This window comes from Pyxicephalus adspersus, chromosome 9, assembly GCF_032062135.1.
Source record: "Pyxicephalus adspersus chromosome 9, UCB_Pads_2.0, whole genome shotgun sequence".
Taxonomy (NCBI): Eukaryota; Metazoa; Chordata; class Amphibia; order Anura; family Pyxicephalidae; genus Pyxicephalus; species Pyxicephalus adspersus.
The window spans coordinates 19,758,286-19,772,669 of NC_092866.1; the positions used below are offsets into that span (position 1 = coordinate 19,758,286).

The 14,384-nt window shown below is 35.5% G+C and overlaps 1 protein-coding gene across 1 annotated transcript in view; it reads right to left on the reverse strand.

The window, feature by feature from the left end:
* Positions 1-1,567: 1,567 nt before the first annotated feature.
* The window catches only part of LOC140338488 (5-hydroxytryptamine receptor 3A-like), a 32,933-nt gene continuing 20,116 nt past the window's right edge, over positions 1,568-14,384 (reverse strand). Inside the window, exons 5-11 of the mRNA XM_072422723.1 lie at positions 9,493-9,638; positions 8,941-8,985; positions 6,823-6,932; positions 5,982-6,154; positions 4,014-4,174; positions 2,860-3,067; positions 1,568-1,782 (exon numbers count right to left, since the gene is read on the reverse strand). Of these exons, the coding sequence (XP_072278824.1) occupies positions 1,568-1,782; positions 2,860-3,067; positions 4,014-4,174; positions 5,982-6,154; positions 6,823-6,932; positions 8,941-8,985; positions 9,493-9,638 (1,058 nt within the window). The remainder of the gene's footprint in view (positions 1,783-2,859; positions 3,068-4,013; positions 4,175-5,981; positions 6,155-6,822; positions 6,933-8,940; positions 8,986-9,492; positions 9,639-14,384) is intronic.

Sequence of the window (14,384 nt, forward strand, 5' to 3'; positions counted from 1 at the left end):
TAAGAGCATTTTATTCCTGCATACCAAAGCCCTATTTGGTATGGCCAGGGTATATTTCAAAATTAGTTTCTGTAATAAGGAATGCATAGATTACAGTTTAAAATGTAATTAGCATCTTAACAAGTATTTCAGACATATTCATGTCTTATTAGCTTGATAGGCAAACATGGGATTGCCATAAAAGCTAAAGTGAAAATATTGGTATCACTTCATATTATTTTATGATGCCCAAATGCTGATTACAACTGCAAACACAACTATTACTATGATAAGGTAGGCTAGAAATACAAAGCGGTCTATGACAAGGGCTGCAGCATGCCATTCTGACTTGAAATCCTGCGTTTCTCTAGACTCCGTTATTTCTTCATGGATACTTAGGATTTCATTCAACAGTCTCTTAAGTAGCTTCACTTCAACGCTCTCTTCAATGGATGTTTGTGTTTTGTTTCTTTTCTCAGCATTTCTATTTATTATTTCATTATTGGAATCTGTGGAAAAAGTCAATAACATAGATATGAATGGTCTGGATATATGGAAAGCTTGGATCCGCCTTGTCTCCTGGTAGCAGATAGCTGTAAAATCAGTAATGCTAAAAGCAGGGAGGATCTATGTCAATACCTTCTCAAACGTGTGATAGTACTCAGGAAATTGGCTCATAGACCCAAGCACTGTCACAGGGGAAAAGTTCACACGCTCCCTAGTACCCAAAGCCACCAGAAATTTTTACCAACTACAATGGAGAAGCATGGGAGTTTAAACAATATAAGTACAGGCTGACATTCAAAAATCTGGCCATCGATAATGCAGATCCTTCAGTTTTCCGGCATAGATTTCGGAGTGCATTTTTAAATTTTCAGTGCTTTTCTGGAGCACTGTTTATGTGTTGATGGTGCTGTACTCCAGAATCAGCTGTTAGGTCTTGCTTTTCCTCCACAAATTGAAGCTGTTCCTGTTGCTGAGGATGCTGTTACTATCAGTCATGAAGATGATCATCCTGACAGTCTATCTGCTATTTAGCTTCTTTTCAAGTGTATAGTAATAATTAAAATTCTGAGGCACTATTTTATTTAGTTGAACTAAAATCTGTAAAACTGTTTTTAATAGTTGGTGAACATTAAAATTTCATTTTGTTTCAATTTAGTGTCATTTCATTTAGTGTTATTTTTTTTAATATATACACCATATAAAACCTTAAAAAATCCGTATTTTTTGAAAATCCGGCACTCCTCGGGTCCGGAGGTTGTCGGATTTTTGAATGTCAACCTGTTTAAGGCATGAGCAAAGTGTGTCTTGAATCTAAAAATTAAAGGGGGTCCGTAAAATAAGTGCTGGAAAAATGTGTTAAGAAGAAGTTAAACCAATCATTTGTGCATATTTCATCTTTTATGGAAGAGGTAAGTATTTAGGTGTATCCTGAATACTTTGTGCTATCTGTCTTTCCCATCTCAGAAAGTTGGAAAGTATTTGAGAAAATCTAAATGTTTAGGCAACAACAGCTCCTCTACAGTTTTACATATTTTATAAACATGGTCCACTTTACTCCACTTTATCTGACGTGTAGCAAACACTACTTACAAGTTACAGAATCCGGTTCACCGATGTTTATTCCATTTTTGCTAAAGGATTTAAAGCAGAGAAGTTTCGCCAAGTAAGTCAAAATCCAGGTCTTTACCCAACGTGGAACATTTTTCTGGGATTCAGAAAGCATTAACATATATGAAATTGTAATACATCCAATTATACTGAATACCATGACTGCCATACACACAAGGCAGAATATACCTGTAATTACAAGAGTAAAAGATGAGAAGTCTTTAAAAAAAGGAATATGCATATCAGACTGAAATTAAAAACTGGGGGAATATAGTACTTGACTTTGCTGACTGTTAAAGGTGCCACAGATAGGATTGTCTTCTTAATACGAATGTCACTACTTAGAGATGAACTAGAACAAACATGATGTAGGGTGGAACTGAGGCTTTCTATACTTTCCTGGCTCCATGCTTCAGATTTCTGACCCACCAGGTAGTGAGTCCAGGATCTGAATGGCAACCTCTAAAGTCGGTTATTTTACATTATTATTAAGCTTCTAAAAGTATAGAAAAGCATGCAAGCACCTTAGAAATTCAAGCAGCCTCTCCTCATTATGCTAAAATCCTGGACAGGGAAAAGTTTGGTATCTCCTAATAGTGAAGAAAATAGCCCGCTCCTTCCAGCCTCTTGCACATTCCTATAGGCCAGTAAAGCAGTTAATCACAGTCATTGTCCAAAAACATATGTGAGATCAGAAGGAAGAGGCAAGCGTCTACACTTGCTTGGAATTGTTGGAGCTTTGCCTGTATGAATAGATTTGCCTGTAACAGCAGGGTATTGGAGGCACCTGCACCTAACACTTCTATCATTTCCCCTATATTTATTTTGTTGTGAGTTCCTTGACTGTACTGAAAAAATGCAAATGCTGTCTCATTAGATACTGATATATTTTTTTTATAATTTAACAAATACCTTTACTATATTTGCATTTTGGTGCACAGAAATTGTTACAGTGTGTTCTATGTTTTCTAAGACTCAAGAATCTGTATTACATCACTGCTAGTCATCAGGGTTGATTTACTAAATAAGTGCATGCAGTCTCCTACTCTCTGCATGATCACACTTTTAATATGAAAGCCTAACCCTGCAGATTACACTTAGAGAACAGCAAGCAACAGCCGCTAAATTGCTGAAAATGCACAAACCAGTGATTACTGCGAATATAAGTTTTGTGCAGCTGGGGGGTTGTAAAATTTTTAAATCCATATAATGAAGTATATAGCATATCTTCACCTAATATATGGATTGAAGGTTAACAAAACTTACCTAATATTGGAGGGGTATAAGATGTTGGCAGCATGTTGTTTAGGATTAAAAGGAGCACAGAAAATCCAAGCACAATGGTTATTTTAAAATTAAGCCTTTCTTCAGAGCCCATTGGTATAAACATACTGAACAAATCCAAAATAACCATGAGGCATGCTGGAAGGATGAGGGTAACAATATAAACTACAGGCACTCTCTTTAAGGTGATCTACAAATGGAATAAAAAGACAACACAAATTAGATATCAGGGTGGTTCTGTGAAAAACCTTAACTCAATCTAGATGTAAAGACCCTGATTTATGAAAGCTCTCCAAGGCTGAAGAGGGTACACTTTCATCAGTGAAGCTGAGTGAACCAGCAAACCTGGAATGGATCTGGTCCAGTATTCAAAACATTTGCTAGCAAATAGCAAATTATTTAAAAAAATCCATTTCATGTTTTCTGGATCACCCAGCTCACTTCTGAAATTGTATTCTCTCCAGCCTTGGAGAGCTTTCATAAATCAGGGCCAAAGAGAGAGAGGTTTATCTGCATTGTGCGGTAGTGGTGTAGGGACCACAGGAAAAAAATGCAGTGCTCAGTGGGGGACACGGGCATCTTTTATTTAGGTGATGACGGATACATTGGGTCTGATTTATTAAAGCTATCCAAGGCTAGAGACTGGAAGAGTGCTGTTTCTTTGGTGAGCAAAGAGAAGAGGATAAGCTTCTAATTCCAAAGAAAACAAACCAGGAAGACTCTGTCTGACAAATGTAAGCAACAAAATGCTTTTTCTTATGTCTACAGTTCTCTATTTTAACAGAATATGATCTAACCATGGATAATGGCTGCTATCAATACTGTCATGAAAAAGGGGTAAGTATGTTTAATACGCGGACAGTCTGTTTCACTTTAAACTTTTTTGATATTAAAGTCCTCTACAAATGTTTAATTTATTTTTATTTATTTTTTTTTTTAATAATTTTTTCCCACAACATGAGTGATTCTTCCAAAATGCACAGACATCTAAAGCTTATTTAGGGGTATCGCTGCAAAGAAGCAACTCTTCATACAATTATGAATTTAGATTTAAACCCCTTTTCTTCATGACCATAACCCTAAAAATGAGGGTTATTTCTAATACAAAGTGAATATATATAAAGTTGTTCTCTTACCTCATAGTAGACTGTGGTGTAATTAATACCTTCGCTAAATACCACATTTGAATTTGCTGAAATATTTAATAGTATCCAGTCCCCTTTGCGGACAAAAACATCATCTGTGTTTTTATACACCATACTTGAATTAGAACGTGGAACCATAACAAGATCTTTCTCTGTGAAATAGGAAAGACAAGGGTAAAATTAGCCATCTAAGCACATAGTCTTGTTTTTTACTTCTTTTAAAGCTATTTTTACATCTTAGTTTCAAGCAGTAAGAGGAGTTCCTAGAACTGTGGTCAGTTTTACCCTCTTTACCTCTTTAAGGAGATTATACCTTATTTCCTGTCCCAATAACCATGCAGGAACTAGAGTATATTCTCGCCAGCAGAAATCTAAATTTCTAACTGTCTCTGCCTCTTGCTGTTTATTTATTAGATTTTGACATTTGTTACTAGATTGTATGTTTAATGAAAAAAAGTAAAACAAACATACACAAAACTTATATATATATATATGTGTGTGTGTGTGTATTTATATATATCATATAATGAAGTTTGGAACAGATTTAATGGTTATATTTTAATTTCTGAAATATGTACTAGGTTTGTAATATAAGTACATAGTCAGCTATTACATAAAGTTAAAAATCATACACAAACAATGATTTGTGATAAGTTTTTCACATATGCAGTTCATCTGTTCATACTATTTACATATTTACTATTTACATAAGCTTAACAAACAGAAAAATTCTTTAAAACCAACACTGACCTCTAAAGCTTCTTTTAATGTGAAGTTATTAATTCTTAAAGAGACTCCAAGACTGAAACAATTGGTTTAATTCATTCCCAACAGCTTTGAGTAAATGCCCCCAACACTAGGACACTAAAACTTCCCACTGACACCAATGATGGGACACGACACCTCCCACTGACACCAACAATGAGTCACAACTCCGCCTTACTGCCACCAGTAATGGAGCACTAATCTTTCTAGTGACAACAATCATAGGACCTCTACTTCCCATACAAACAATGGGGTACTAATGCAGCCCCACCGACACCAACAATGGGTTGACACTAATGGCATTATTCATCCCCGCTGAAACCAATGACTGGGCTCTATTTCTTCTACTGACATGAAAGATGGGGTACTAGTTTTCTCCACTGACTTATCTTTGCAACAATGTTATGTTTTCAGTGAAGGAGCACTGTTTCTCCAATGGATGTACACAACAGAATTCTATTCCACTGACACCAACACTAGAGCCTTATTTCTTCCAATTAAACCAATAATGGTGCCATACCTCCCTATTTGTACCAGCAATGTGCATATAATGTAGTATACACTTTATCTCCCACTGACAGCAACGACTAGCCACTATTACCCCCACTGGCACCACTGATGGGACATGTTTCTTTTTTTCGACATCAGTGATAGGACATTATTCCTTCTACTCATGCCAGCTACAGGGCACAATTCCTTTCTCTAAAACCAGTAATAGGGCATTGTTCCTACTCCTAACAACTTCTAACCCTGGTGCATTAGTTACTGTCACTGCAAACCTGAATCATTGCTAACTTTCACTGACCTGTTTATGGTCCAACGGAATTGGCCCTTTAAAAGTTTGAGGACCCGGATGACAGTCTTTCAAAATTCTATTGTAACAAAAAAATGGCTAAGCTTGCACTGAACTTTAAACCCTTTTCATGAATATGAAAATACTTAAGTATCTATAGTCTAGATTCTAGAATCCCTTATTTTACCCCTAATATTTTTTGGTATTGTTATTGCACCATTTAATAGCCTATACATTTGTATCTCATTATTTTTTACTAGAATTCAGTTCTTTGTACTAAGTACAAAATTCAGTTGACTATATTTCCCAGTTTGACAGGATGATATATTAATGGTTAAACATTTCTGAAAGGCTATATAAGTTGAGTCTGTGTGTAACATATGAATGCAATATAAACATACCTGGATAATTATATGAACCAAAGGTGATATTACACTTCTGTGTGTCGAAAGGAAATTTATAAATGTCCAATTTACAGGAACTTACAATCTGCAGTGGCTTTGCATTGATAATTTTTCCTTTATAAGAAATATTAAAATATGGAATAGCAGGTGATTTGTCATCATTTTCTGTCCTGAAGAATAAAGAAAATGGTTTATTTTGCCTTAATAACATTTTTTTTAGCATTAGTGCAGTAAACAGTCTAAAACAGAAGAATACATTCAAATACAAGAAATATTGGTAATGATATTGCTATCATAATACAGTATATTGGATACCTGATACAAATAAACTGGTTGTTATGGGGTTTCCAAAATATCTAAAGAAAGAATTTTTGTTGTTGTAAAATTGTTAAGCAGGCAAAATGTTGCAGTCTGTATTAGTGATGTTTATAATTTTTTTATAATTTATAATCAGATGTGTCAAAAGGACAAAAAAAATATTTAGTACATTTCTGTAATACATAAATTACTCAATTTTTTAAGAAAATTTTAAAATTACAAAATACATACACTGGTCTTCCAGAAATCTAGTGTGTTCCTAACTGTCTGGGCTGACAAAGTGCCTTTTATAAATTGAAATCCCAATCAGTGTTAACAACCCTGTGTGTTGGACGACAGATGACAATGGTAGAAAGTAAAGAGAAAGAGGAAGGGGAAATTGTGGATATTATATGGCTACCATCTATCACTCAGAGGAAAGAGGCTGCATAAACATGCATAGTTTTAAAGAATTAGGCACTGCAATGCATTTTAACCATTTTAGAACTTCAAACTCACTATTTTTGAATTTAGGACTTACCTTTCATAAATATACAGGTCTGGTTTCCAAAGGTTGTCCCCTGTAACAAATATACTCTTTATTCCACAATTCATTGCAGGATCCCATGTTTTAAATTCACTGTCCCAAGCCTGTAAATTTAAAATGAAGAATTTTAATATTAATATTATTATTATTACTAATAATATTAATAAAAATAATAATAGCAAACAGTATATAGCACTAGCATATTAAGCCATACAGTGTGGATAGATAGATAGATAGATAGATAGATAGATAGATAGATAGAAAGAATATTAGATAGATAGATGATAGATAGATAGATAGATAGATAGATAGATAGATAGATAGATAGATAGATAGAATATTAGATAGATAGAAAGAATATTAGATAGATAGATAGATAGATAGATAGATAGATAGATAGATAGATAGATGATAGATAGATAGATAGATAGATAGATGATAGATAGATAGATAGATAGATAGATAGATAGATAGATGATAGATAGATAGATAGATAGATAGATAGATAGATAGATAGATAGATTAAAAAAGACCAGTTAATGGAACTAGTGAGACTATATAAAGTCATATACTTTGTTTTTTTGTTTTTATAGTGGCACCACTACCCAGGTGGTATAATGGAAAACCCCTACCAATTAAGGAGAGGTCCTATGGGAATCCTTTTAGCCACAGGAAAAGTCAATTGCAACAGTTGCAAAAGTCAAGCACAGTAATATAATTCATGTTGATACCCAACGAGATATTCTTCAATAGTGAAAAAGAGCTGGTACTCACATTGTCGAGGCTGCAAGAACCCCTTGTGTGGTCTATCAAACTGATAATAAAGGTTCTGGAGAATATTTAATTGTCTGTGTACTGAATTGAGGTGGTCACACTCTATGGTATCAGGGAATTTCTAAACATTCCTTCATTGGATCCCAATGAATGCAATGGAAGGGATGGAATGATAGAGTATATCAGAGGGAGCTCACAATCTAATGTCCCTACCTTAGTCATATGCTTTAATACAGTCTAAGGTCATTTTTAGAGGGAAGCCAATTAACCTACCTGCATACCTGAGTACCTGAAGAAAACCCAAGCAAACACGGGGAGAACCTGCAGATATTGTCCTGGCAGAGATTCTAACCTGGGACCTAGCATATAAAGGCCACTTACCTCTGAGCCACCGTGCTGCCCAATGTAAACATTTTTAGGCAATACAACACATGAGAGTGGGTTTTGTGGCTGGCTTTGAAAGCAATTGACAAATTATTAAGTGAATAGGTTATTTACCTGGCCACCCGCTTTGTGAATGGTGGTTGTAAAGGGTTTTATAGCCTGTGTCCAATAGAAATACTGCTTACTCGATAACTATCCTGTAGCCAGGTTTCTAATGTAAATAGTGATTAAAGTTTCAACTAGTACCTCTCTTATTATTTACCAGTCATTGCGTATGCTGCCTGCTATTAACATTAGAAATTTAACTCCCGGATCAGTATATTATTACTAAATATAGTAATGGCAGCTGCCCCTAACATCCATCAGCCAACTATGAGAGTTTTTGTCTACAAAAGTTTACAGCAATTGGGCTCACTAGAGACATTGGCCTTGATTTATTAAAGTATAGCTGGGTGATCCAGTAAACCTAAAATGGATTTCCTAAATGTCATTAGCTCTTTGTTAGCAAATGTGAATACACCCATCATTATTATGGATATATCCCGTGTCACCCAGCCACCCTGACCTCTAACTAATATACGACTTTGAGCACCGCAGAAGTTTTTTCAGTTTCCTTGATATAGATTTCTAATCACATTTTATTTAATCATACATGCTCAGACAAAAACATGCTACTAACAACTAAAACAATCTTTTATTGCTGTATGTGATAACTCCATTTTATTCACAGCCTATTATTTCAGCTAATGTATGATGGTATAAGACTTCAATGTTATTTTGAAGTAACAAATATTTAGTAAAAATTGGAAACTGGACAAAAAGTATGGTTGAGGAAGTTGCAACTACCCAATGTCCCCATCCCCTCCCTGCCCAATATTTGCAACTTTTTGAACTTGTATGTGCAATGACAGCTATCTCATGTAGAACATTTGTAAAAAAAATGATATAACTTACCATGTTTAACCAGACCAATGTCGTTAAAGACTGCAAGCTTGTGTCCTGAAAAAATAAAATGAGAAGTTTTGCCAGGAATTATGCAGTGCACGCTTTGATTTTGTTTTATTTAACACTAAATTCCTATTTTCTATTTGATCACAAGGAGTTTGATTTATTTATGAATGGTTTCACAAAGATTCAAACAACTTTCATTTAAACTTTATCCATTTCTAATGGAATCATATCTAAATAAGTAAATCCTAGGTGAAATGTTTGTGAAAACACCAGTTTTATTGCATTTTGAAATATTCACATCAAACTAACATGGAGTTTCTGATTTACTTCAGTATTTCCCCTCTTTTGTTTTTTTCCTCTTTTACTGCCAAATTCGTCATTAAAACTATTCTTAAACATAATTCACTTCGAGGAGATTTCACTCTTTTAAATTGATCAATTGAGATTTTGTAGGTTAAGTTTGTGACAATACCGTACCACATATAAAAAATAATTATCTAAAAAATAAAAATATCTAAAAAATATCTATATACCTATATAAAAATCTAAACTCACCAGGTGAATAACAGTGTATAGGGTTAAATCAATTGTTACGTTGGTTGCAGTAAGCCAGTTGTTTACAGGTCGGCTTGTTTCATCTATGGCAGATAGATTCTGTACTAGGTCATTATAACTACAAGGATATTCACCGAGGCATGTACCTAAAGGAAAGAAACACACAGACAGAAACTTCTCTTTAATGTGTTAAATTAGACACAAATGTCCCTGCTTTAATGCATTTTAAAAGCTAAAGCTATGGAGCAGAAAACATAATCTATAGAGGGATTTAAAGGCTTAGATTACTTTTCCTGCTGGTAGCAACAGTTTGTCACAATTAACTATGAACCTAAAATTATAGAAATGAAAGTGGTGCCCTTCCCTGCAGGTTAAGAGGTGCTGAGATTTGGTATCTGTTTCCTGAGCTACCTTAGGTTGTTATGTAAAGTCACAGGATACTGGAACAGGAAGGCAGACAATAAAAAGAGTCAAATGTATTTTAGACCATCTTTTATACTGAAGGGAACTGCTTTCAGTGGCATGAGATGGTATGATTATTCCCAGGACCAACTTCACAAGTACTAAAGCCGGGTATACCCCAACGTTAGGGGTCATTATTGGTTGGTATAGTAATAGGACCCTCTTTCCACTGACCACAAACCTATGGCATACTTCTTTCACAAATAAAAAAAAGGCCCTTTTACTACTCACTACCAATGTACTCGATATTCCTTCAACTGACTGGCAGTGCAAAGAGGTCCTTTTCCTCTGACCAACAATGTTATAGGAGCTGACCACCAAAGTAAGTCGCCACTTTTTCCAGTACTGATAACTACATATGGAAGAACCACCCTGAGACCCACTGTAGAGGGGACCACCAATGTAAGAGTCTACTTCCCCACTATCCACCAATATATAGAAGCAGTACCTTGAATGCTATTGTAGGGAAGCACTTTTCCAATGACCACCAACGTAAATCAAAACATTTCAGTTACAACCACTGGAAGGGGGCACTAAATTTACCTTTTCCTAAATTTACCTTTACCTAAAGTTAACAACAAAATAAAGGGTACTTCTCTACCACCACCAATGTATATAAGCACAACAAGGGGCACAGTTGTAATGGAGTACCAATGTAAAGGGTCACTTTTTCAGTGACCACCAATGCAAGGGGTTACTAGATTATGTAAAGGGTCACTATTCCAACCAGGCACCAATGTATAGGTACATTTCTTCATTGACCAACTATCGTCCACTTTTCTTTTCCAATTGCTTTTAATATGTTTCATTGGGGTGTTGGAAAGGATCAAGTGTTAAATATTTCAGGTACATCACAAATAACGCTTTTAGAGAATCCCCAGAACCCTATTTACTTTCTGTTGCCACAGTTTTAGTTTACAGTGTACATATGTTATATAAAGCTGGCCTTTTCTGTTGTAGGTGCACAATGCTGGAAATTCATAAAGCAATGCTACCTAGCAGTGTTTGTGTATCACCAACAGCAAACGTGTTATAGCTTTAGTTGGGAAGTAAGAGGCACCACAAGAGAAAACAGGTCTCAGTGACCACTAGAACAGTTTATCATTTATTTATTTATAGTACAGGTTAACATTCAAACATTCGGCAACCTTCGGACCCAGGGTGTGCCAGATTTTCAAAAATGCCGGATTTTTATGCCTATATTTGCTGTATTTGATTACCAGAAAATGACTACTTGTACTGTCCTTTAAAGAAAAAAAAATTAAACACTAAATGAAAAGCAAATGGAATTTTAATGTTCACCAACTAAATAAATCAGTGCCGGAAATCTTAAGGAACCGGATTATCGATGGTTGGATTCTTGAATGTCAACCTATATAATAAATGAGTTTCCATAACCTGTCAATTGTCTGATCATTAAGTCTGACACTACAACTAAATTTTAAGTATAGCACACTGCAAAAACTAGGGGATACTGGAACAATTGCATGTCAGTAATCCACTGAAGCTTCCACACAGTTTAGTGTAGTTGTATAGAATGGCAGTGCAAGAACTTTAAAATGCAACAATGCCTGGCACTTTCTGGTACCTTTTTTAAAAAAAAACAAAACATACTATTATACCATTGCCAGATTACACCAATTAACCTATTACCATTTTTATGGAAACTTTGAACATATGAAATATTTTTTCAAAAACTTACCCAGCAAGGTGAATGATAACAGCAGAGAGAAACTGCAGCGCGACATTGTCACTATGTGATCAGAATGGTTTGTTGCTCTAGCCACCTGTATCTGTGGGTTGGGCTTAGTCAAGCTGGTTGACTTCTTTGAAAAGACAGTATTTGCTTGAAATTCTTGCATGGCTATTTAATGTGAATGAAGAATGTTTACTTTAGATTGAATGTGGGAGGAAACCAAAGTACCTGGAGGAAACCTATGCAAACACGGGGGGGACCTGCAAACTCCATGCAGATGATGTCCTGGGCGGGATTGAAACCTGGGACCTAACGCTGCATAGGCCAGAGTGCCAATATCACTTCCATTGCTTGTGAGGACTTACCTAAAACTGAATACACATGTCAAATTAAGGTCACCCAAGACAAAAGGTCAAGCTCGTCTTGGATGAAAATCTGGCAGTTGTACAGCCATCCCCAGATGTCATTCATCAATCTGTCCTGAGTGATTGATGAATGAGTTATCAGGAACCACTGCTATGCAGTAGAAGAGAGAACAGCAGGGTGCCTCTCGCTCGACCTCCCCCTGCTCCCCCTATGGAACAGAACATCTGGAAGTTTAAGCTCCTTTTTTACATCCTTTCCAGTTTCTCCTAATCTGCTGTAAAAACTTGGTTGTTTACAGAGTTCAGCAGCTCATGCTGAAATTTAAACTCACAAAGCAATTTTAAAAGTTCTAACTTTTTTTCTTCACTCCTTCTATAGTCTACCAAAAGTTTTAGTCTGACAGAATGAACCTGATCACATTTTTTTTAATGTTTCTGTTTTTTAGTGTTTTAGTTCAATATATTTAGGTTTCCAAGACCCAGTTTTCTAGATTTGACCTTTAAAGTGCTCAAATCATGAGAACTATGCTGTTGACATCTTCCCTCTGATAAAGCTTCTTATCAGGCATTAATATTTTTCAACCGTAAGTCTAGCAAAATCTAGTATAGAATTGGAATCTTTTTGAAATTTCATAAAACATTTTTTTTCTATAAATCAAAATGATATGCAGCTATCTTAGAAGCTGGGAAATGTCAGCTTAGATACTTAAACATATTTTTCTCTTACTTTCTACACACAGTAGGTGGCGCTATGTATATGTTTCTGATGATTGTGAAAAAACAGGGTATGTATATACAAGTAGAGCTCCCTTAAAAAAAACAATGAATCTGACATTCCCTTAAACATTTCCTGGTGGGAATTAGTTACTGTCATTGAAACACATGGACATGGAAGATTCCAATTTTTTTGTTGCTATTCCTATAACATGACACATTCCTTCATTGACCTACAGCTCTTCCCAAAAAGCTACATTTTTGTCCCATCTGTCCAGAGGACAGCAGAAGCCTTCTGGGAGAATGTCCTCTGGACAGATGGGAGACAAATACAGCTATTTGGTAACACACATCATTTGACTGTTTACAGAATACAAAAAGAAACCTTCAAAGAAAAGAACACAGTCCTTACAGTCAGGCATAGAGTTTTGGAGGTTGTCTTGCTGCTTCAGGCACTGGTAGTCTTGACTGTGAAAGGGTCTGAGACACTCCATTTTGTTGCCCGAGACACTCCATTTTGTTTCAGATTCTAGCTTAGTTATGAATGTATTCCTAGGTTGTTTAGATTCTATAAATCTAATGTTCTGCCGAGACGAGTGTCCTTGTTAATTTTGCTAACTCAGATAAGGTCAATTATTTATTACGAGGTCTTTTGTACATGTCTGAAAATATGTAGCCAATTAATTTCAGATCTAGAATAGATAAACTAGTATCTATGTACTCTAATGAGCATGCGCTAGGATATATTGTTTTAATATATAAACCAGAAGTTTGTTACAATAAAGTTGAAGATTGCTTGATACCATACGAGTGTATGCGTCTGTGATTCTTCCCGGGCGCCTGTTCTGATGCACTGAGAGACACTGGGATGGTGAGAGATCACAGAGGAATAGAGCCAAGAAACCTTCAGATCCTTTCAGACTGTTTGCATGGTATTAAAAAATCTGAAGACTACCAAAGAATTCTGGGGCACAATGTAAGGCCCAGTGTCAAAAAGCTGGGTTTTAGCCGGTGGCCATGGGTCTTTCAGCAGGACAATGATCCAAAGTATAGTTCAAAAAATACCCAGAAATGGTTTATGGCAAAGCACTGGAAAATTTTGACATGGCCAATAATGAGTCCAGATCTAAATTCCATGGAGCACCTATGGAAAGATCTAAAATCAGCAGTTGGGAGAAGGAACCCTTAAAATCCAGGAGACCTAGAGCAGCTGGCAAACAAAAAATAATCCAAAATTCCAGTGGGGAGATGTAAAAGTCTCATTGATTGTTACAGAAAGCGATTAACATCGGTTATTTCTTGCATCGGGTGTGCTACCAAATATTTAGCCAATAATTTTGTCCAGGCCATTTTTGATGTTTTGTGATTTATTTCTCTTTTTTGTGTAAACATGACAATACCAAAGCATTTGTAATTGCGACAATTTACTTGGAGAAATGGTGCAATTTCCAACATAAATGCAAGGGTGCCAATATTTTTTACCATGACTGTATGTGTGTTGATTTGCTTTAGTTTTAATTACCAGAACTTATCATTAAGGTATATTTGAATTAATTTTGATTAAATAGGTTTTGCTCCTGTTTATATTTAGTAAATGTGGAAATAATACCAGATATATGTGTAAATAGCCTTGCATTTTGGATCATTATGTAAAG